The sequence below is a fragment of the Onychomys torridus genome, chromosome 3 (assembly GCF_903995425.1).
Source record: "Onychomys torridus chromosome 3, mOncTor1.1, whole genome shotgun sequence".
In the NCBI taxonomy this organism is placed as follows: Eukaryota; Metazoa; Chordata; class Mammalia; order Rodentia; family Cricetidae; genus Onychomys; species Onychomys torridus.
In genome coordinates this window covers 54,527,710-54,553,375 of record NC_050445.1, presented here as the reverse complement: position 1 = coordinate 54,553,375, position 25,666 = coordinate 54,527,710, and the positions used below count along the sequence as shown (strand labels likewise).

Below are 25,666 nucleotides of genomic sequence, written 5' to 3'. Positions count from 1 at the left end.
CAAAGTACTCACATGGCATGTGAGTTCAGATCTCTAACACTCAGATTCACAATCCAGTTCAATGGTACCTGACATCTCAGTTCTGAGGAAGCAGAAACATGAGGATCCTAGGACTTGATAGATAGCTAATTTAACCAATTAGTGAGATTCAGGCCAAATGAGAGACCCTGTCTCAAAAAGTAAGGTGGATAGACACTTAAGAAAGATACCTGATGTTGATGTGTCCTCCACTCCTACATACATGCTCACTCTATCCGTGTGTGTGTGTGTGTGTGTGTGTGTGTGTGTGTGTGTGTGTGTGTGAGAGATTTATTTGGGTGGCTTACAGGCTGTGGTCCAGTTAATTCAATGGTTGTCTACCAAAGAAAAGTCTAAGAATCCAATTGTTGTTCAGTCCACTAGGGTGGACGTTTCAGCTGGCTTGCTGGAATCCTGAAGATGTAGGCGCTAATACCAGTGAAGGAATGAATTTACCAGTGAAGGTGAGGGCAAGCAGGTATAAATAGAGCTTTTTCCTTCCATGTCCTTTCTATAGGCTGCTACCAGAAGGTGTGGCTGAGATTAAAGGTAGACCTGTCCACCACAAAAGTTCTTCATTAAAGGTGTATTTCCCCACCTTCGAAGATCTGGATTAAAACTGGGTCTTTTAAAATTCAAATAATATATGTAAAAGATCTCCCAAAGGTGTACCCAATCACTTGGATTTTATTTAATCTCATATGTGGTCAAGTTAACAACCAAGAATAGCTATCATTCTGAGGTTACAAGTATGAGGCCACTTGAGAATCGATAGGCCTCCCTTATCTAGAGTAAGTCAAATGAAATAGTTTGTTATTCAACAAAAGTATGGGAAGAGCAAATACTCAGTGTTTTTATTTCTTATTTATTTATTATGTGTATGGATGTTTTGTCTGTAGGTATGTTTACCTGCATGTATGACTTGCATATATAATAGACCTTGTCTCAACAAGTAAGATGCAGAGGCTTTAGGAAAGATACCTGATGTTGGCTTGTGTTCTCCCACCCCACCCCCCTCAGACTACTCATTTTCCTGGTGCCATTAGAATCTAGAGGGTGATTTCAGATCCTGGGTTTACAGACTATCATTAGCTTGTCATGATGATGTTGGCAGTTGAACCAGAATTTTCTGGAAGAAGAGCTGGTACTCTTAATCTCTGAGCCATCTCTCCAGCCCCAATTCTTCAGTAGTTTTATGGTACATCATAGACTCACTGTTTGTTTTAAAGAATCAATTAATACCCTTAATATAATCATTAGAATTAACAGAAGATAAAGTGTCCCGACCAATTTATAAGTGTGAAAATACTAGGAATTTTGCTGTTTAGCTTTTAATTAAATGTTGAGTTTAAATATTATGAAGTCATTCTTTCAGATCACGAGATGTCCAGCCTCTTTTTAAATCAACTATGCCTTGCATTTCCTGTATATTTTAAAATTGTTTCTGCTATTAATCAATGTTTTAGCTTAAATAAATGTTTAGTAGAATGTATGTTATGGTCTATTGGAATTCCATTCTGTATTCAAATAATTCCATTTCATAATCATACTTTAAAACTAGCTCTTCTACTTGTACTAAATATCAGAAATTAATATATCAGCAAAGTCAGGAACCAAGTAAATTAGAGTAGACAGTTCATATTAAAATCCAAAGAAAGGTTCTCTTCCCAAACTTGAATTGTATTTTTCTGCATTTGGAAACTTTTTTAGGCAGCCTTGGTAGGTCTTAAGGCACTATTTCTAAATTTAATGCTTTTGTGAACTTAAGTCACATATTAAAATTATCTTAATGGGCCTTTTTGTCAATTCTTCACAATAGTATTTCAAAGGGAAAGGATGAGAAGATACATTTAAAAAGCAAATGAAAAAGAACTCAATGGGAGCCTATTTAGGCTACCTGTTGATGAGCCTGTTAGAGAGTCATTAATATGCGGATCATTGACATGATAGACCATAATGACTCCTCCAGGGACATATCAGTCTATTGTGTCAGAAACTAGTTAGGGATTCATTAATGTGAAGGCTCCTGACTTCTTAATATGCAAATCATCGATGCAAAGCAATGAGGCATACCTCTCAAATGTCCATATTTTGTGTTACACATTTTCTTTGCCATCCCCTCACCCACACCTTCTGTGAACTACTTCCCCCTTCAATCTTCTATGACAGATTTCTTCACAAAAGATTCAGTGCTCTAGTGGCACCACCAGTTCAAATTCAAATGTCTCCTCCCCTTCACTCCTGCTTCTTTGATTTGAGCCAGGTTTTAAAATGTACAAACCACTTGAAGCATTTTGACTAAATCAGTCAAAATTTAGTATAAAATATGATTTCATATTTTTCTCCAATGTCTAACTGATTTTTTGCTCACAACAGAGCAAACTGAAGAAAGCATTTTTAAAAAGCCATAGGCTTCAGAAACGACTAGTGTAACCAGCCATTCGATAATTTGTAGTGGGAGTGGGTGGGGGAAACAGAATGGAGTAGGTTAAGAGCAAGAGAACAGAGCAGACAACAGCTCAAGGAAGTATGTAAGAAAGAAGATATAAAGAACTCAAGAAAAGTAAGTATCCACACTAATGTACAGCACTGAACAAAGACATGAATATAAAGCACACAGTGTCCATCATACAGGAAACAAGCCCTAAACAGTATTATTGCTTTGGCATTTTGTATATATGTAAATAGTAAAGTTACTACCGATATTCAAACAGTATGGAAAATGTCAGAGAAGGAAACTTGTTCAGTCTTTGAACTAATATATTTCTGCAATGGGCACCAAGGACAGTGCTGTGATAACACTGTGTGTGGAACCCTCAAGAGGTCTGAGCTGCCCTTCTTAGGCTTTCATACCTTGCATCTGAGATCTTATGTGCTGCCTGTATTCATTGTCTTGCAACTTTACAATATTAGTCTACTTTAAATTAGTGTACAGTCTTTTAAAATAGAAAAGAATGTGGGTTTATTAATGTGTGTAAGGGAAGCAGTATGCTTTGTTGCTATTTTGTTAAATTTCCAGAAAAGCAGGCAGACGCTTAGTTTTTAACTTATAAATTCCATATGCCTTAACCTTTTATGCTGTGTCCACAGAAATCTATATTAATTTATCATAAAACATAACACGAAACACAAAATAAGTCATACAAATTTTAACTTATAGGTTCTCACTACCTTGAATAGATTTTACATCAGTTTTATTTTTAATAGAGCTGTTTAAGTAGAAAGTAATATTAGAAAATATGGTATATATACACAATGGAGTACTACTCAGCAGAGAAAAACAATGACAACATGTGGTTTGCAGGAAAATCGATGGATCTAGAAAAAAAATCATCCTGAATAAGGTAACCCAGACTCAGAAGGACAAACATGGTAGGTACTCACTCATAGGAGGATACTAGATGTAAAACAAAGATGACTAGACTGCTACACAACTCCAGGGAGGCTACCTAGAAAAGGGGACCCTAGGAAAGACACAGGGATCACCCAATGACAGAGAAATGGATGAGATCTACATGATCAACCTAGACGACAGTGGGAGTAATGAAGGGCAAGATTTGAGGGAAAGAAAGCTTAGGGGAGCAGGAGATCCCAGCTGGATCAAGAACAGAAAGGGAGAACGAGGAATAACAGACCATGATAATTGAAGACCACATGAGAACAGGAATAGGCAGAGTGCTCGAGAGGTCCCCAGAAATCCACAATGATATAGCCTCTATAGACTGCGGCAGTGGTCAAGGGAGGGCCTGATCTGACCTAGTCTGGTGATCAGATGACTAAACACTCTAACAGTCATCTTGGAACTCTCATCCAATAACTGATGGAAGTGGATGCAGAGATCCTTGGCCAGACCCCAGGTGGAGCTCCAGGTGTCCAACTGTCGAGAAGGAGGAGGGACTGCAAGAGCGTGAATTGTTGAATCCAAGATTGCAAAAAGCACAGGGACAAATAGCCAATCAAATGGAAGCACATGAAGTATGAACCAACAGCTGTGGAGCCCCCAGCTGGATCAGGCCCTCTGGATAAGTGAGACAATTGAATAGCTTGATCTGTTTGGGAGGCACCCAGGCTGTGGGACTGGGACCTGTCCTTAGTGCATGAGGTGGCTGTTTGGAACCTTGGGCTTACACAGGGACACTTTGCTCAGCCTGGAAGGAGGGGACTGGACCTGCCTGTACTGAATCCACCAGGTTTAAATGGGTCCCCAGGGGTGTCTTGGTCCTGGAGGAGATGGGAATGGAGGGGAGGGGCTGGGGGAAGGTGGGGTGGGGGCGGGAGGGGGAGGACAGGGAAACCCATGGCTGATGTATAAAATTAAAACACATAATAATAATAAATAAATAAATAAATAAATAATCTTAAGAAAACATAGAGGAAAGTACTTCAGACTCATTAAAATAAATTATGTGTTTTATGTAGATGTCTCTCTTTAAAAAAAAAGAAAGTAATATTATTTTAACATAAGTAATATTTATTAGAACAATTATCACCAGCAGCAAAGTATAGTTTATATTCTGGCAGGCATTCACTGCATTGTTAAATGCCAGAAAACACCTAACTATTGTTTGTCCTGCTAGGGTTCCAGACTTGAGTATAGAAGTGCAGGTTTAGGGTTTATGTATCTGAACAAGTAGATTCAAGGGAAGAATTCTGATTTGAGGAATTCACAAATCAAACATGGTACATTATCCTTATCACTTACAATAGGTAGCTTTAGGGAAGATCAGAAGGAGCTCATAGTGTGAAGATGGGTCACCAGGGTAAATGTTTTAGGTCCCACTTTGAACAAAGTGATTTTCATTACCAAGAAATCCTAAGAAAATCCTAAAAAACAGAACAGGGTTGGACTGTGCACAGTAACAATATGGTGTTTAGGAAATCAGTCCGAAATGCTAAGGAAACTTGAGCCACACACTGAGATTGTTGATGATGGTAACAGAGCCTAATTCTACTGAGATGGAGTATGTTGGCAAAGATCTCAGTTGAGTAGTGCAGTACAGAATTTGCAGTCATCCACGTAACTAATTCTGCAAGTGGTTTTGAAAGCACTTAATATTGCTGTACACTTACAATAATGCTGGATAAAATTTAATATGCATCCGTTACAAGAAAATTTAGCATGTGCTAGACATTAGGCTTAAAATTGAGCCACAAGCCCAGGCAGATATTGAAGTTACTATGTCTTCATGAAGGTTACAATCTAATGAAACATGAACACAAACTAGTGCTTTAAAATCCCCTCAGAGCTGGTTGAGATAGTGCAGCAGACAATAGTACTTGCTGTGCAAGTGTGATGACCTAGGTTCCAGTCTTTAGGACCAACAAAAGATTCTGTTTTTATCTGCCTGCTCCAGCAATGTGAAGAGAACAGCAGAACTCCGGAGCTTGCTAGCTGCCTCACTAGACCTAGGTTCAGTGAAAGAGGCTGTGTCAAGAGACCAAGGCTGAGAGGGACAGGTTTGGACATCTGAGGCCTTCCTAGGAACTCCACACTTATGCCTACACAACACACAGACCTCCCATGTGCAGAAATTAATGTGTATGAGTACACACCTGAACAGGCAAACACACACACACACACACACACACACACACACACACACACACACACACACACAATTTTAAACCATGTGTATATATTTCATGGCAAGGATTCCTACAGCTCAAGCAGCAATAATAATAAAGGAACCACATCACACATGGGAAAGTAGGGTGGCAGGGCAAGGGATTCCTACAGGAAACATTTCATTGGAGATCTGAAAGTCACTGTGATTGTGCAGACGAGCCAGCCTGGCAATAGTCTATGCAGTGGAAACCCAGGAACAAGATGGTGGGAAACTACCTAGGTGAAGACAATGCTAGTATAGTGTATAACAGCTCAAGGGCATAGCCCAGTGTAATCCTACTTACTCTGAAAGCCCTACTCTCGTGGATCTCACAAAGGAGTGAAGGTTATCTAAACCTACAAAAAGGCAGAATTCCAGATCTCTTATTGTCAATTGAAGAAATCACCTGATTGGACCTTGCATAATTGATACTTACTTGTTGACTTTGCACTTTTCTGACTACTCGGATGCTTTTGGCATCTAACTAATATTCCTTTCTCCAAATCAAGTGTAGTTAATGTTGTCAGGGTTTCTTAATGATTAAAATCTGTCTTTAACACTTCAGGGTCTAAACAGCAGCAACATTTCCTAGAAGTTCCTTTTATTTTTCAACAGAAATTCACTTTATCATGCTAGACAATGCTCCTTTTTTTCCTAAAAGAAGCTACTTTCTTTTTTCCAATCTGCTTCACAGACAAACATCCAAATATCGTTGATGAATTCAAGGCTTATCATCTGCATTTCTATGTCCCACGAACCTTAATGCTGCTACTACTCATGCATACAAATTGCTCATGTGACATTTTTCCAAAGTTCTATTTCATTCAGATTCCTAATTTGCCATAAGTTAAACAGACTTATTAATTTTCAGACACTACAACTAATAACATATTTAGGATTTTTTTAATATTAGAACTCCATAGCATTTCTACCTTTTGTTCACATTCTGTTCAGCCTTGTACATAACAGAATCATGTGGAAAGCTTTAAAATTTTCCTTGTACCAATTAAATTGGAGTCTCCATAGCAGAACCTGACTATGGATGTCTTAGTGTTCTCTTTCTTTAATGTAGCCAGGTTTGAGAAGCATTGGTTATCACTACTATGTACTACTTTTTATGACATGAAAGTATGACTGGGATGAAAATTAAGTACTATGGTCAAAATTTCTTACTACTGTAGATATCTTGTAGAGGATTTCATGGAGGAGAGGGTTAGACATAACCAAATGTACTATTATTGATTCAAATTTTGATATATTCTATTTCTGCTACAAGTAAATCTATAAAACATTAATTTTAATTTATTGTAAGAATCACAGATCCAGAGAGGCTAGGCAACAAGGTGGGCTCAATGGGGGGGGCACTCAGATCTCTCAGGGAAGGGAAAGTAGAAGAGATTTTGTACATTGCCTGTGGGTAGGTGTGGATGGGAATGTGAAGGATCAGGTAGGGGGATGGGGGAAGGTACTGAAAGAGACTATTGGAAAGTAGGGGAGGCAATTCAGGGTCAGGTAGAAACCTGGTACAAGAGAAACTTTAACCTAAAAGGATGACCTAGCTAAGACTCCTAGCAAGAGGGAATACATAGCCTGAACTGTCCATTTCCCATGACCAGGCAAGACTTCCAGTGAAGGGACTGGGACACCAACCCAGCCACACAGAGATTGTGAGTGTTGTCAACCAATGACTGCTTCAACCTGAGACCCATGCTGTGAGAGTGGGCCCCCAGCCCTTGACACTGCCTGGAGTGCCAGAATCCAGAGGCTGGAAGGCCCAGAGACCTAGGATAGAACCAAACATGACTGGGGGTAACATGTCAATGTAATGATGCCTAACACTATTCTGCTGTACTCATAGATTGTTGCCTAGACCAGTAGTCATCCAAGAGGCTTCATTCAGCAATTGATGGAAACAGATACAGACCCATAGCCAAACATGGCAGAGCTCAGGAATCCTGCTGAACAGAGGGAGGAAGGATTTTCGGAGCCAGGGAGGTCAAGGATATCACAAGAAAACCCACAAAATCAAGTAACCTGGGCTCATAGGACCTCATAGAGACTGAAGTGACAACCAGGGAGCCTGCAAGGGACTGACCTAGGCCCTCTGATATATATGACCATTCTATAGCTTGGTCTTCTCATGGAACTCCTAACAGTGGGAGCAGGGGCTGTCTCTGACTCTTTTGTTGGCTTTTGGGACTCTGTTTCTCATACTGGGCTGCCTTGTCCAGCCTTAATACATGGGAGGTGCTTAGTCTTACTGTAACTTGATATGCCATATTTTGTTGATATTCATGGGAGGCCTGTCCTTTTCTGAAAAGAAACAAAAGAAAAGGAGGAGGAGTACACAGGAGGGGTAGGGGCAGAGTGGAAGTTGCCAGGAGAGACTAGAAGGAGAGGTAGGGAAACTGTAGTTGGGATGTAAAATAAATCAGTAAATGTAAAAAAACAAAAATGTAAAAAAAGAAGAGAAAGAATTACACACCTGTGCCTTGGTGACTTTGTATTTCATTTTTGTGTTTTTGTACAGAAAGGAAACAATACACACGTTTCCTCGTTGTTTAAGTAGGTATTGTAAAAGACAGCCGTCACTTTTTTTTTGACAATTACTACTTATTGTAAAATTGGCCATGTTGGTAAAGATTTGAATGTGGCCTAGCAAAATGTTTTCTAGTTGTACTCAGTGGCAAACTGCCAAACAATTACTGTAAATGCAAGCACCATAAAGCATATTGCCCAGGACATGAGTAGCCTAGATCCCATAAAAGAAACAATTAGAGTCTGGAGGCGAAAGAAACAGGATGAGGTGACAGTCGTTTAAAAAGGCAGAACATGCGGTGTAGTAGCTTGAATGCAAGTTCACGGACAATGCCGATAGCTTAATTTGCAGATATTTTATCATGTGAAAGAGAGTATTTCACATAAGAATACAAGTAACTAGATTTATTCTGATCTTTATTTCCCTAATACAATATATGAGTAAAGACACTGACAATACTACATTTGCTGTCTTTCAGACTCAATTTTCAAAAGTTAGGTTGATTTCTATGCACATTACACTGATTTTTTAGAAAATATCTTCTTCTCACAAAAACCAATTTACGCAAACTTGTCTAATGTGTACAGAAAGCATAGTGTGTATTCAAGACAAAGCATTTTGAAAACAAGATGTTATATAGCAATTTGGAATTTTTAAAAATAAACTTGGATGGGGGATTTCTTCTTTGCCCACACTAACTGTAACAACTCTATCTTCATGGAAACAGAATTAGTAAGGAGGGCATTAACTAAAATCCAAAGACCTAAACAGTAGGATTGAAAGAGAGCTTGGTGTTAAAGACAAAGAGTCGATTCATGTACTCATCTATGTCTTTCCTGCTCACATCCGTTTGTGCTTCCAAACTGTTGGGTAGGAATCATCACTGCAGGAAATAAGCACAAACATCCACAGAAGACTGTAAAAAATGAAGAGTTTATTCTGTCACTCTTAACCTTAAAACTCTTCAGGGAGGCCCTTCTCTTGCCTTCAGTGACAGTTACACACAGTGGTAGAAAGTTTCCTCAAGGAAGGGAGGCTCTCTGTCTTTTCACTTTCCTAGCTATGTCCATCTTCTGAAATAATGTGATTAATCTTTTGTTCATTATTACATCACTTTCTTGTCCATTAAAATGTGAGCTACATGAGAACAAAGTTGGTGTCTTTTCACTGATATGTCTACAGTGTGTAAGACAATACCTGGAAAAGGTATTCAGAAAATAGTTCCCAAGTGATTGAAGATCCTCCAATCAATTTCTTCTGGTAATTGATGTTTATTAAAACTGCCTATCAATGCACAAGAGGAGCACAGTAGGTGCTTTGTTACTGGTATTTCTTTCCTTATTTTGTGTTAACCAAGATCACAAACTTCTTAGTTTTCAAGTTAGTATAGAAGCAATTCTATCAATCTCAATGGATTCACCAAAAAATTATACTGAAATGCCCAGACTTGTGTGTGTGTGTGTGTGTGTGTGTGTGTGTGTGTGTGTGTGTGTGTGTTTAACTTGTTTTTCAAGTTTAACTACTATTATTTATTCTCTTTTGGGTGATCTGACTGGCTAAAAAACCTGCAATTTGCCCTTTTTTGCTATTAAATTCATGAGTGATTTCTACTCCATGAAAATGTCCCTCCACACTATTTCTCTAATGCTCATTTCTGGAATGCTAGGATTAAAAGCGTGTGCTACCACTGCCTATCCTCTATGTTTAATATTGTGGCTGTTCTGTCTCTGACCCCAGATAAGTTTATTAGGGTGCACAATATTTTGGGGAACACAATGCCACCACACTCTGCAAACTCTTTATGAATTATTTTTTATAGTCTATGATGGCAATCTGAGGAAACACAGAACCTAGATATCAACTCAGTTTCTCTTCTTATGTATTCCCTGAGTAAAATTTCTTCCAGTGCAAAATGGAATGGGACCTGCTTACTACAATGTATAATGAGATATAAAGGATATAAAATACATAGTTCCTAAGTTTATATAAGTAGAAATTTCTAAACTGAGGAAGAACAGGCCAATTTGCCATTGTAGCAAGAGTAAATAAAAGCTGAAGTCCATTAAATAGATTTCATTATACAGGAGAATAGCTTTTGTCTCTGGCGAGTTCTAATAAATGTAATGTATCTTCATGTACAAAAATAGACTAATAAAATAAATTTGTTCAAAATGATCAAGAGAAGTCAAGGAGTTCTACAAGAACTGATGGTAGATACTAAAGAGTACAATATAGTCCTTCTAATCATATCAACATAATTTTGAAGATAATTCCAAAATATTGATTTCTTAAGATTCTATAATGTATCACAAAAAAATGTACTTTATTATGCAATATTGGTTGGCCAACAGCTAATCCTCAGGAAAAACCTACTCCAACCTAACAATATTTTCAGTAGGAATGTCTTCATATTTGTCTGTTGAAAGTTCATAGGAAAATAACAAAGCACAGGTCATAGAACCTCAGTATGTACTAATTTCATTGATACTTTTATTCTAATAAAGTAAAATGTATTTATAAATGCTATAATTATCTACCTCAATGGTATATTTAAACTTAGTATAAAGAATTCAGAGGTTTTATAATAGAGGTATTTAGGTTACTTGTATATATGTTAATATAAGAATGAGTTGATGTCTTGTTATAAATAAGTCAGATTTCTATTTTTTCATAAAATACAATGATTTAGAATTCATGCTAGCTTTACTATATGTGTATGTTTCCAATTTTTATTGCATACAATTTTTATCAGATCTATAAAGTTTTAAAAACATTAATCTTGCAAAATAGCGGTAAGAATACAAATGGGATCACATGTTGGTATTTTTTCTATTAAATTTTAGATGTATCTTATACCAACAAAATAAGCAATTGGTAGCACACTAGAATATTGTCATTGTGTAAAGTTCATTTTCTTAAACTATATTTTGCTGATAGTGACTGTGTGGATTTGACATGTATTTGGGGATATACAAATGTGGAGATTAGAGGACAAAGTCTGGAGTCAGTTCTCTCCTTCCATCTTCAAATGGTTTAGGAGATTTAGCTCAAGTCCTTTATCAGCTGAGTCACCTTGCTGGGCCTGTGTAAAGATTTTAAAAATAACCTTTGGCTGGACCCTTGGGCTATAATTTTAAGACATTTAGATATTCAAAGGCCTGAAAGCTTTATATTCATATACATCTGTAAGTCTGATGCCACAGTAAATTTCAAAATTAATGCTTCAATAGTCAATATCAAGTAAGAGATATATCAGATTACTTTTCATAAGACATAACATTTAAAACTTGTCACACATTATCTTACTTTTTGTCATTTCTGATTATCTTATTTTATTGGTTTCATGTAAGGACAAGCCTAGACTCCTAGTAAGTTCAAGACCACATGGGCTTCTGGAGAGCACTAACATGGACCAGTCTCAAAGGGAAGAAAACAGAAAGGAATATCTCAATCACCAGGCACACAATATCTGCCTTTGTCTTTTCTTGTTCAGTCTTCGGCTGTTCTGTTTCTCTTCCCTTTTTTAGATCATAAAAAGAGGGAAGCCAAATATTGACCAATGAATCAGTCTCTAGTCTGAGAGTAAAACTTATTGATATTACTGAAAAGTAAAATTGTGGTAACTCGATGAAATGATGCTTCCAAAGGCATGGAAAGAAAAAAAATGGCTATTTTTTATGGTAATGTATTCCTCATATTGATAATATATTTATATCTTAATAGCCTAAAATAACTTTATATACATGTAGACTGTCTATAAAATAGTAAAACAGTAAACATATTTAAATCTATATTTAGTTTTTGATCAATTTAAATAAACATTCAGTATTACAGGATGAAACTGATATTTTATGTTGTTTATGTTATATAAATATATTATTCATATGATTTTTCTTAATTTCAAATACTAAAAATATTATTACCAACACAACTATAGACTATAGTACAGGTATACAGTTAACAGAAGTGTTCCAAAGATGTGTAAGTTTTGATTGATGAAGCTTCTTATTTTCATGAAAGAAATGATGATGGTATTCTAAATACAATGAAGACTAAAGAAAAGAGAAATATTCATGAGGGTTATCATTTAGATGTGACGTATGAGTCCACTAATTTGCTACTTTAGATACCCAAATATAAATATACAATAGTCATCTACATTTGAAATATGGAGAAATTACAAAAAGTCTTCAACATTAAAACTCTGTTCAATTATTTAGAAGATGCTTTTGGATTTTCTCAACATCTAGGTTATCAATGAGCAAACAAGTTGCTTTTAACAGATACTTTTTAAAGGTTATTTTTCATGTGAGTCCCTGTGCAAAGCATTGTGGGGAATAGTATTTTAGACTTGCACACAACTCTGTATTTTGTAGAATGTGCAATAGAGTTGGGAAGAAGGACATAGATACAAGGTTTTTAATAGTGCAAGAGGAAACACATATTAAAATAAGAATCAGATAAATAATGCAGGCATTAAATGCCAATTGTAGGGAAGGGGGAAAGTTGAAAAATGTTTAATTCCAGAAAAGTCCTTGAGTAAAAAGGAAAAATTGATCAAGTCCCTGATTAAAGGGTGGTTTAGAAGAGATAAAGAAACTTAATAATAAAGATAACTTAAACAGAAAATGTTTAAGTTAAGCTGGGAAAAGAAACAGTTAAAGTAAGATGGAAGAGCTAGAGGCTTCATACTGGAAGATGTTTGTGCTTCCAGGGGAAATGGGATGTCTTCGCAGGAATTGTTGAACTCACAATGCATTGATGTGGCATCATTGCTTCCTAACATCCCTAAAACTACAAAAGACTCACTGCTTTGTTTCATAAACACTGAAGACCTTCCTAAACATTTATATCTCAGAATATTGATGGCCCATTACATGACTGAGATTTAATATTCCTAGTGCCTGTGTGGCTAGGTAGGTAAGGCAGTGGTCACTGCAAAGGAGAACGTAGTAGTTCAGTAATTAGAACCGGCTGCAAACCCAGCTTTTTGAAGGATTACATTGAAAAACCCAAGTTGCAGTTACTTCATCTATATCTATAATAAGCTGCTCACAAGTTTAAAGGAATATATTTTTGTGATTTAACTATATTAGCCTAAAGATTTGTTGCCACCCTTTTGCCTATTTATGGCCATTAAGATGTAGCCTTGTGACTGTTTTTTTCAATAGTCCTGAGAGATGTAGTAAATGACCATCTTTGAAAATAGATTTAATGTAGTGCTTGACAATGAAGCCTTTTGTATTTTATATTTAGAATTTATACAGAAAAATAAATTGTATATTAAAGTGGAAAACTTTTTAATTTTTTTCTTAATTAAGATTTTTTATTCATTTTGCATACCAACCACAAATCCCCCTCTCTTCCCTCTTCCTTCCTGCCCCTGCCTTTTCCTCCAAACCTACCCCCCATTCCCTCCTCCAAAAAGGTAAGCCCCCCCACATGGGGTGTCATCAAAGCCTGGTACATTCAGTTGAGGCAGGACCAATCCCTTCCTCCTGCATCAAGGCTGTACAAGGTGTCCCACCATAGGTAATGGGCTCGAAAAAGACAGCTCATGCACCAGGGATGGATCCTGATCCTACTGCCAGAGGGGCTCTTAAGCAGACCAAGCACTTATACAAAGGGCCTAGTAAAGTCCCATGGAGGCTCCACAGCTGTTGGTTTAAAGTTCATGAGTTCCCACTAGCTTGGTTCAGTTGTTTCTGTAGGTTTTCCCACCATAATCTTGATGCTCCTTGCTCATAGAATCTTTCTTCCTTCTCTTTGACTGGAAAACTTATAAATGATAAAGTACATGAGAAATTTTGAAAAGTAAAATCATTTGTATGGGGACTGCCTAGAAATGTCCTATAGTCAACATTCTCACTCAACTTGTAAGGAGGACTGTACAGTAGGGGCTTTTGCAGCCAGATACAGAAATAATAAACTAAGTAGGTTCATGCTAATGCTTATTTATTTCCAAAAAAAGTTGTATCAAATATATTTGGCCCAATAAAAAACTTTTTAGTTAAGGAAAACTATTTTATTTTGTATCCTATGAATAGTAACTCCATGGGGTAGAGTAAAGAAAGCATGGAAAATAATTAGAGGGGAAAAATATGCTTTAGAATGAGGCTAAGTCAAAAGTAGCACCAAGATTCATGTGGAAATATATTTATAAGACTTGGAAACAGAATCTTGACTTCTTATATTTTTATAATTGTCTACTACTTAACCTAGTTTATAAACCTAGATGTTATAATACAGAAAGTAGAAACTCTAGCCAAATCATTAGCAATTTGAAGAGGGAGTTATGTATATGTGACATACATACACACACACACACACTCATGCATGCACTCACACTCACAGGCTGGGAGAGTCAGGAAATTTTACATATGTTCTAATAATCTCTACTTGGAGATACAGTATTAACTTCCCACAGAAGGATGTACTTACTCATTTTAAATTTCATCTGCTCTACAAAACTTTGGAGTTTTACAAATTTATTCAAAACAGTCTTCAATGTCTTACTTGCATAATTGCATTCTTGGAGGAAATTTTATTTTAAAATTGGATATCTCTAAACTAGCATAATTATTATTCTAAATCATTCCATATTTTTCTAAGAGGTTTTAAATTATTGTAATACAGCAGTTTTTGTGTAGATTGAAAACAAAACTAAGTGATCTTCTGAGGTACTTTTAGCTTTCAATTTCCTAAGATGAAGTCTTCTCTGAGAAGCAGGGGAGATGTAGTGGATAGCCATCCCAGCCTTGGCCTGGAAGTTCCAACCCCCATTGAGGCTTCGGTAATGGTCACGCCCACTAGGTGGGGCTGAGAGAGGAAGCTGAAGACCCAGAACCAAGAGCAACCTCTCCTCTCAATACTGATCCTGCATCTTCAACTTCCTCCCTCAGCCCTGCCTTGTGGGCGTGACAATTACCGAAGCCTCAATGGGGGTTGGAACTTCCAGGCCAAGGCTGGGATGGCTACCCACTACAGGACATGCCGTCATAACAGTACTCTGTCATTAATAAGTCAATGATAGGCTGCAGGACTGGGAAACCTCCTTAGCCAGCTGAGACTGACCCACTCAGTGTCACCAGTCTTTGGATCTGGCAACACCAGTTCCTTGTAATGGAAGTGTCATTTACACCTTATCCAGTTGATGGGTTAATGGATTCATTCTTCTCTGACACAGAATTAAGCCACTGCAAACTAGTTTACATGTTTATTGGCTCAGATCTCAAGGAAATCATCTAAAATTATCAAGGACACTTAATATGGAACATAGAAATCAGTGATAAAAACATACTTGCTTAAATTAAAATTGTAATCTTAGAAATTCCAGTATTTAATTCAACTGAAATCCAGAATAACTGAGTGACTAAAAATGAAGTGTTATGAATAGACATATTATAATCACAGAACTTCCTTATCAAATATATTGCTGAATAACACAATATTCCCAGAAAAGAATTAAGAAGAAACTATAGCCGGGCAGTGGTGGCGCATGCCTTTAATCCCAGCACTCAGGAGGCAGAGGCAAGTGGATCTCTGTGAGTTCGAGGCCAGCCTGGGCTACAGAGTGAGTTACAGGACAGGCTCCAAAGCTACACAGAGAAAACGTCTCGGAAAACCAAAAAATAAATAAATTAATTAATTAAATTTAATTAAAAAACCAAAATTAACCAAAAAGAACAAAAAACAACAAAAAAAGAATTAACAAGAAACTATGGAGACTTAACAACTTTCATAAGTATTCTGCTTGAAAGTAAAGAGTAAGATTGAATGGATTCGCCTACAATTTAATCCAATGAAAATCATTCAGAAATCACATCCTACGAATAGGAGATTCTGTTCAGTGTAGAGCATGAGTCAACCATGCACAAGACTGTTGCTTTGAACACCCAATACTGACAAAACAAGAGGGTAAAGAGAAAAAGAATGAAAACATTTAGTCCAGTGTTGCATTAGTATTATAAAAGATGACCATAACTTTATTAACACTAAACCGAGTAATTATCTTGTCTTGCTAAAGAATGTAGCACTTTTTTTGTTGTGCCTGGTTATGATTTTTCTGTTGGTTACTTTAAATACTTAAGTTGTATCAGAATTTTATAAAACAAAAATCTTCACCTCCAAGAGCAGATGCCAACAGTGTGCCTTGTCAGTTTCCTCTCATTTCCTGAATGATGTTACGTAATTTGTAAGGAGACAAAGACATTTGCTGAAATCTTTAAGAATAGGAGCTCAGTGTTCCTACCCTAGACTACAGTTAATAAGTAAGTTTCATAGTGGCTGAATTACATGAGATAAGTCCCAATTCCACTGCAGTGTTGGTGTTCTGGTGCTGTCAGAGGGCAAGTGGGCTCTTGTGTCTTTCACTATTCAACAAGACATACAATTATCGATATGAGGCTGAACTATTTTGACCTTAATTACTTCTATAAACTTCCAAGAGAGTAAAATTCAAGCTCATCACTCAAACACAGGACAATTTTTTTTCTTATTAAAATTTTGTGTGTAGTTGCAATCTGAATACCACTCCTGGCAAGCACTGAATGTGCAGAGAACATGAAGGGAGAGAATATCAAACATTCTGAAGATAGACTTGTTGAATACACATTTGGTCTTTGTAAACAAAAAGTATAGAATATTAGTCCAAATCATTAATTTATTTTCCAGTTGGTCTTTAAACACAAAGATGTATGATTAACCTTTCAAAACAAATCACAGACAGGAACATGTTCGTTAAAGCATCAGAAGAGAGCTTGGAGAGATCTGATCTCTGTGTCTGAGAAAATGTTAGTTACTTAAAACTCAGAGGTGCAGTTGGAGGCTCCACAGCCTTTGGTTCATAATTCATATGTTTCCATTCGTTTGGCTATTTGTCCCTGTGCTTTTTCCAATCTTGGTCTCAACAATTCTCGCTCATACAATCCCTCCTCTTTCTCACCAACTGGACTCCTGGAGCTCCACCTGGGGCCTGGCTGAGGGTCTCTGCATCCACTTCCATCAGTTATGGGATGAGAGTTCTAGCACAACAGTTAGGGTGTTTGGCCATCTGATCACCAGACAATTGAATAGTTTGAACTGTTTGGGAGATACCCAGGCAGTGGAACTGAGACCTGTCCTTAGTGCATGAGCTGGCTGTATGGAACCTGGGGCATATTTGGGGACACTTTGCTCAGCCTGGAAGGAGGGGACTCTGGACCTGCCTGGATTGAATCTACCAGGTTATGCTGAATTCACAGGGGAGTCTTTACCCTGGAGGAGATGGGAATGGGGGGGAGAGGGACTTGGGGGGAAGTGGGGGTGGGAGGGGGGAGGACGGGGAACCCATGGCTGATATGTAAAATTGAAACACAAATATCCGTATTAAAAAAAAATAAAATTTGAAAAAAAAAATCAGAGGTGACATAGATGCAAGGATACATAATATATTTTCTCTGAATAAAGGAATCATATAAATTTCAAATTTAATCTTTCAGTCATAAATATAAATGGACAGCAAGTTGAAGTCTGTGTTGCTAGAGTGGTTTGATCCAAAGAGCATTTTTTTTTATTATAACTCATCTTAAAAATCACCTAAACTACAATTTCCAAAAAGATTAATATCCCCATTCCATACACACACACACACACACACACACACACACACACACACACTATGGATTATATTATATATATATATACATGTGTGTGTGTGTGTGTGTGTGTGTGTGTGTATGTGTGTGTAATGTGACGTGTGTGTGTAATGTGACATATATATATATTTACATATTATACATACAGTAACTCTATATGTAGATATTTATATATAGTAGCCTACAAGTGGCTGAGATTTGGAAATCATTTTTTCCACAGAAGCACAATCCTGAGGTTTCTTGGTTAGTGTCACAAGTTTATTGAATGTGACTAATTTAGAAACTATTTATATTACCTTGGGTTGTGGCAGAAGGAATGGTAATGAGGGGAAAGCATTTCACCATTAACACTGGGCAGAGCTCGGCCATATTCAAGATGGTAAACTGTGGAATGTATCACCACTGCCACTGAGATTCCACTTTGGAATATCTCCAAATGTCAACAACTTGGTTTGGTGCATTGTGTGTGAGTTAATATGTTTCTTATTGCAGCTCTGAAAAACAATATTATAATCTCAATTTTACATCTTAATAAAATGGAGGCAAGATACAGTTTTTCCAAGTTCAAATAGTAACTAATTAGAGAGGAAACCAAAAATTGATTTCTACTGTACTTTACTGTTTTTAGAAGCCAAATACATAGGGCTACTCTGGAACCAACCTTTGCCAAAATTATCCATGCAAATCTGTCTTTAAAATTCTCCATTTGCATTATCTTAGTCAAACTAAAAAATTCCTGTGTAACTGCTTTTGGTGAGTATATGACAGCCCTTATAAAATGTGTTTGTACTTAAGAGATGGATACAGTGGCTGTGTGTGTGTGTGTGTGTGTGTGTGTGTGTGTGTGTGTGTGTGTATGTATACATACACCTTTCAGGCAACAGCACTACAGTGAGGTGTCAAAGTACAGCATACCTTTCTAAGTCCAACAGGATTCTGGACAGTCAACCCCACCTGAAGTTTGCTAAAGTCATTCTGCCTATATTATTCTTATTGGTGTTTGGGGTAAAATACAGAAACAGATTGAAAAGAAAGTGAACAATTACTTTCTTTTACTTCACGGTATGCCACCATATGTTGGGGGACAGAAGGGGATCTGGTTCATAGTTTTGCAGTTCTCTATAACCTTACAGGTGGAAAATGGATTCCAGTAAAGAAGATGGAGTCAGATACTCAGAACAGGTACTTAAGATATGACTTCCACAGTGATTCCTTGTCCAAGAGGACAACCTCCTGCTCACTTCTCGTAGAAGAAAAATCCGCACTCATCTAGTGGTCTAGGCTTATAAGAGTACAGATTTCCACAACACCAGGAAGCCTTGGAGCCTTGGCGGGTCTCCAAGGACAGTCAGCAGGTTGGCCTCTCGCTGTCAAGCAGCCGGCAGCTCTCTGCACCCTCTGGAGGGGCCTGTGCAGCTGTGTTTTATGTTTCCATGTGGACTTGCCAGAGGTCCCTCCCCTTAAACAGGCCCAGCTTCCACAATTAGTATGTATTCAAAATGAGTGAGGTATGGAACACATTAGGTCCCAGAGGCCTCATGGAGGTATTTACACTGCTTTGGACTATTTCCAGGATCGCAGACTATTCAGGATGTGTAAATTAAGGAAGTCTCACAGTCCAATGGCTGTGACTGGAACGTACACCATGGCTTTAGCTTATAGCCATTTTCTAGTGCTTTTCTTGGCCTCATTTTCACAATTTTATTGTTCTGAAAGACAAACGCTCTGTATTTTTAAAGCTACACTTTAGAAAGAATTCCTCTCTTCCCTTTTCCTCCATATGCCTAGTTCTATTCCTCAAGCATGAAGGAAAGTAAGACTAATCATTCTCCTCTTGGCATTAAGACCACTTGGGGCTTTTATTTGTAGTCACCTGGCCAAGTTGTAAATACCATTCAACACCTATGCATACTGTTTCTTTAGTTAGAATAATAAAATAGAAAGCCAGGTGAGGTCATCTTGTATATAGTGGAGAATACATGTTAGACAGGTGTGTAGGAGAAAAACAAGGTACCAGGAAGACCATTCCTCTAATCTTAGAGTCTAAGAAGCCCAAGTCACAAATATTTATTTGTTTGTCTGTGGCTTCCACTGTATACCCACAGCATATGAGATTGGCTTTTGCTGTTGCTGTTTTTTCTCTCCCACGCTCCTCTCTGCCCTGTGTGCTGTTTTCTCTCAGAGTTTCTCAATATCTTTAAGAGCCCAAGGTTTTTTTTTGTTTGTTTGTTTTTTGTTTTTTGTTTGTTTGTTTGTTTTTCTTACTGCTGCTCCTTACACAATGGCCCTGAATGGACAATCACTGAATCCTTTGGGAATCCGAACAAGGAAATCTTTGATGTCAGGAGAAACAATGCAAGTCAAGAGTCAAGAAGTTAGGAATCAGGTGAAGACTTCTTGATGGGGGTGGTGACAATTTTGAGAGCTTTGGATGCTTGCCTTGTATGTGTTCAACATTCATTTAGAATCCTTAAAGATGCAATATCATTTAGTTTTCTTACTGGCCATTGTGATATCTCTACTAGACTAACCTGATTTCTTAAAAGACATCCACAGCCAGGCAGCTATCTATCACATACTTTTTCTTTCTTTCTTTCTTTTTTTTTTTCTACTCAGACTAAAATGTGTTCTTGTTCAATGCCCAAAAGAATGCCTCTTTACTCCTTCAAGCATGGTCTTTCAGGGCTGGAGATATGGCTAAACGGCCAAACCTGTTGACCTGAGTTCAGTGCCTGGAACTCACATAGAGGAAGAAGAAAACTGACTTGTACAAGTTGTCCTTTGACGTTCACATGTGTGCTGGGACATATGGCACCCCCAAAAATGTTTTGGAAAAAATAGATCTTCAATTTTCACCTATTAAATGAACAAATTTTAGCAGTTGCTAAATTTTCTTCCTACCTTAATATACTAAAAAATATAAGGTCAAATATGTTTAAAAAATATTGACACTTTAAGTTTTTTCTTGTTGAATAAAATCTTGCAAGAGACAAAGGAATGCTCTCCACCTGAATATCTAGGAGCTGTGAAATTGAAAGCCTGCAAATTGGAGCAGCCTGAACCTTAGTATGTGTTTTACAGTTTCCTAAAGCTGAAGTTAGTCTTGGCCTATTTAAAGCAGCTAACTGGAACTTCTAATAATTTATTAGTAAATTCCTATGAACTAGAAACTATGCCAAAATCATATATATATAATGGAAGTGTCAAGAATATGCCCCAATAGACTATTGCTATTCACAATAAACCTAGGAGGAATCAATCCTACTTGCCCAAGTTCACATGGCTAGTCTATGGAAAAGCTGGAATTTAAACTTAGGTATGTTTAATTTTTAAGCTTTCAGGTAGTGTACTGCATCTGCATTCTATTTTTAGCTTATCTGGATCTGTACATTGAATATGACTTGCATCAATGACATTTCTCACTAAATCATCTGCTTAGTTTGCTCACTAGCACAGTCCCCATTGCTGCATGTGTGGTGACATCTGAGAGATGCCTCATGATGCATACCTTTCACTGATATTAGATACTCTGGGTCACTTGCAGTACATGTCTGTGGGTAACTCTGATTTTCCTTCTCTATATATATTTCAAATCATATAGAGTAATAAACCTCAAATGAAAGCAGACAACCCACTTCAGAGAAGACATCTACAATCTCCAACTTGAGACCATTTTCCACAAAGAAAACATCAATACTGTGTGGATGATTGACTTAACAGAAATCCTGCCTCACTGAATGTGTGTCTGCAGTTTGTTCTGTACTTATTAGAAGGGATTATTGACACTTTCAGAGAATACAATCTCAGGGACACCAGTAGCAAATTAACTTTGGTATTAAGAGAAATTGAAGTTAGTTGTTGCTCTGTGCACTAGGACAGCCTAATTTTCATCTTAACTCTGAGTTATTTTGCACACTCTTCTTAATCTATGCAAGATCTATGTAAGAAACACAAATCCATGTGTATTTCTACTCAATTTTTGCCTCACAAAAGAGTTGTCCTCCAAATCAAACAGCACAGGGAGTACAGAATTTTTTGTAAAAAACCTTTAGGATCTTAGAACTCTTTTGGGTGCAGGAAGGGGACTTAGGAGCTATAATCTTTTATCAAATGAGTACAAATTTATTTTAACCATTGGAGCATTTTTTTTAAATAATACTAATGGGGTAGCCCTCTTCTTTCTTAACCAAATTCTTCCCAATTAAATCCAACTGCACTATTCATTTAGAAATTTGATAATGCTCTCTTGTACGAGTTCTAGAAATATTTGAAAGCCCATTGCACATAAATTATATCATGGAAAAGCTGTATAAATATTCTATTATGGCACATGCTGTTCTGAGGATCTGTCAGGATTTCCTTTATACACTCCATCTTGAGTGGTATATAAATCAGATGTAAAAATTCATGTTGGACTGAAACAGCACAGAAAGCCTCCTCCAGAGGAAAACGCTTTCTTCAAAATGTGGTTTGAATTATGTTGGTCATTTTTAAGTTATAGAAGTACAGAAAATGTATTTGTGGTTTTGAAGGAAAGAGGTTTTTCCATTTTCATAACTCATTAGGAAACTTTACAGGCCTTCAGACCATTTTGTGGTTTAGGTTTTCTCAGCTTTTTTTTTCTCCAAAGCAGCATTAAAAGCTGAATGGTGTCTGCTATGAACTGATGATTACTGTTCTTAAGACAAAGGTATACGTTGATACACATATCCAGCTAGATGGTCCCAATGACATTGTGGCTGGAGTATATGATTGGGCCTAGGTCTATTGGCTGCCCATTGTGTACTCTGGGTATAAAGTGAAATGTGGCCTATCACAGGAAGACCTTCTCAACTCAGATAAGAATGTACTGCTTGACATTGTGAAGCTGCATTTTTAACTCACAGAAAACCTACTGAGTTAAATACTGCTTCTTTGGTCAAATGTTTTTACCTTTCTTAAATCCTGTTTGCTCTAACAGGCACAGCAAGTGTCTGGCTACACGTTTAAAAAGCATTCAATAAAGTATTAAAAATGCATATGTTTTTGTGCAAAGGTTCATTTGAATTTCATTGAATTGTGTGCGTGTGTGTGTGTGTGTGTGTGTGTGTGTGTGTGTGTAGATAATGTTACTGAATATTATTACAAACACTTAAGTTTTTATTTTAGCATATATAGAAGTTATGATTATGTTATCTCTTTTAATAATGTAAGTATAAAACTATGAAACTTTCATTTGGAGTGAGAAAGGCAGCACAGCTCACACAGTAGATTAAGCTTCTTTCAAGTGACTTGAACATAAAACAAAACAGTATTATCTCATATATTTGAATTGTATTACCCTATATTAGCTTAGTTCACTAATCCACTAGATCCACAAATTTAGTAATTACTACTTAATACTTTTCCATGAAAACACAAAATTATTAATATCTTCTCAAAGTAACTTGTAAAAAGTTTCTACTTAGTACTTGCATTCTGAATGTTCTCATTCTTTACCCAGTTCCCATTTCATCGTGTGAAATTATTTCTGGTGAAGTTACTGAATTATTTCTTTAGGGATAGTCAGGCTGAATCACTCAGAGAATAATCAAACATTTGCTTGTTGCTAGACAAACGATGGGGGCTTTTCCTTTGGGATGCAGTGAGGAGCAGCCAGTGGTATACATGCTCCTGAATGTTTTATCTGCTAACCGAGTTGCATGGAAATTAGCCAGCTCTGTACTACAGAGCATGCTGAAGGCTGCTTCTATTTTTCAACATTAGCAGACACTCAGGGTTACTAATGAAGGGTCATATCCCCAAACTCAAATCTTTAGAGCTGAATATCCTTATTTCTATCTGGGTCATTTTTTTTTTATTCTGCTCCACTTACTTTTACTAAATTACACTAATTTGTGTTCCATAATGTATACTTGTTATAATTATAAAATGTTATGTATGATTTATACATCACTACAATTATCTTTTTGTTAGTTCATTATTAAATTCATTTCTCTTATGATTTAATCTAATATACATTGCTCTAAACATCTTTATATAACCCACTCAGTCATTAAAATCACCATTGCAGCTTCGGAGGGAAAAAATTTACACATTTTCTGAGCACCAGGTACATACTGAAATACAATTTTATGTTAGTTAAATATATTTCAAAGTGAAATATGGGATTTAAGAATCATTGCAAATAAATGTGCTCTAAATAAAATAATTTTATAAATTAATCCTTCATAATCCAAGGTTTGAATTCAAGCAAATAGTTTATTCATCAACCAACACTGTATTACACACTCATTTTCCTTAATTTAAAACACTAGAGTGAAATTACTTAAACACCATTGACCTGCTAAATCTGACACCATTATTTTTATGAGCAACCAGCAGATTTTTAGGTTTGTTATTTCTTATAACCTGCAAAATAATGACATTTTAGAAATTTTCAAGTATGTAAAAAACATCTCCTTACCTTGATTTTATCTTTAAGCAGCCTTTTATTTGTCTGCTAGGAGCTTCTTCCACTGGTTTAATAGGCTCTGGATCTTTCTTTTTCTTTTGACAAACCAATACGTAATTGTTGCCATTATTATTTGACCAAAATGTACCAACAGAAGTTTCATAGCGTATACAAAACTCAACTTTACTGCCATCTTTTTGAAAAGGAGGAATCAATGAAATCTTAAAAGAGAACTGGTCTGTTTCACCATCACATGAATTAGGAACATATTCTGCTAAAATGTCATAATGTGTCTGCCAGCCATCCAAGGACATGCGCACATACACTAACTTCTCAAAAGAAACGTTCAGAACTCGAATAACACCCTTCATACTTGTCGGCCCAGGGAGATGTTCAGTCGACTCCAGCACTGCTTTTTGGACTTGCAGTTGTTCCATAAGCTCTTCCTTTGAAGAGGGCAAGTCAAAGAGTGGCGATAAAACATACTCCTCTGCAGGGAAGACATCCCTACTTAGGTCAAAATCAGTTGAAACACTTGGTAATTCCCAACAGTCAAATTCTTTAATGGACACAAGACTGAATCCAAGGCTGTCAGCAAAGGAAACTCTCCGGGACGCTGAAGTTGGGGTGTCCAGGTACGTGTCTTCAGAAGATCCTGATCCTCGTCTGCTTGGCTGAGGGGAGAAGCCAGGCTTGAAGGTCGCTTTAACTTCTTCATCTTCATACACAGAATCAGACAGATTAGGAACTTCTAAAAAATTATCTTTGCTAAGCTGACCAGGTACTTCAGTGGGCTCCATTGGGGCTGTCTGGTATCAAATAAGAGAAAATTGTACAGCTAGTAGAGGCTGATATTTGAGATACTGAGGCTTAAAATAAGCATAAGGTTACAGTTGACATTGCAAAAGAAGTCAGCTCTATAAATAGGTCCAATGGCTTGTAAACTATGCTAGCCTACCTCCAAAGGCCTTTTATATGATAGTGTCCATGCTGCTCTAGCTAGGATGTTCCAGATTTAACTCTTAATGTTAAAAAGTTGCATTTGTTTATGAACTTAATTCCAGAGACATCAAATAATCATTTTTGTCATTAAAAATATTAAAATTATGGGTAAAAATGCTACTTTAATTAGTTTCTATAAAAGTTTAAATATATAATAGAAATAAAAGCAGAAATAATGAAGCAAGCAAGATTAGAAAGGGAATGTATGAATGTTTGTAACTTGGAGAGATCTACAATTTGCTAATAATTGTAGCTAGCATTTTCTGAGAGTTACAGTGTCAAACGTTGATTGTCAGGGGGTCAAATACAGGGGCTAAAAATGAGTAAAAAATAAACTAGAAAAAATTTAAATACTCATATGCCTTACCCCAGTGAGATATCTGTCCTAATAATATGATGGGAGCATGTGCAGAAGTTAATGTCACTGTGCACT

General features: G+C 36.8%; 1 protein-coding gene across 2 annotated transcripts in view; it reads right to left on the bottom strand.

Moving 5' to 3' along the window:
* The window catches only part of Ppp1r3a (protein phosphatase 1 regulatory subunit 3A), a 38,535-nt gene extending 13,504 nt beyond the window's left edge, over positions 1 to 25,031 (bottom strand). For both annotated transcript variants that reach the window (XM_036180466.1, XM_036180467.1), the window contains exon 1: positions 24,244 to 25,031. In XM_036180466.1, the coding sequence (XP_036036359.1) occupies positions 24,244 to 25,031 (788 nt within the window). The remainder of the gene's footprint in view (positions 1 to 24,243) is intronic.
* Between the last annotated feature and the right edge of the window lie 635 nt (positions 25,032 to 25,666).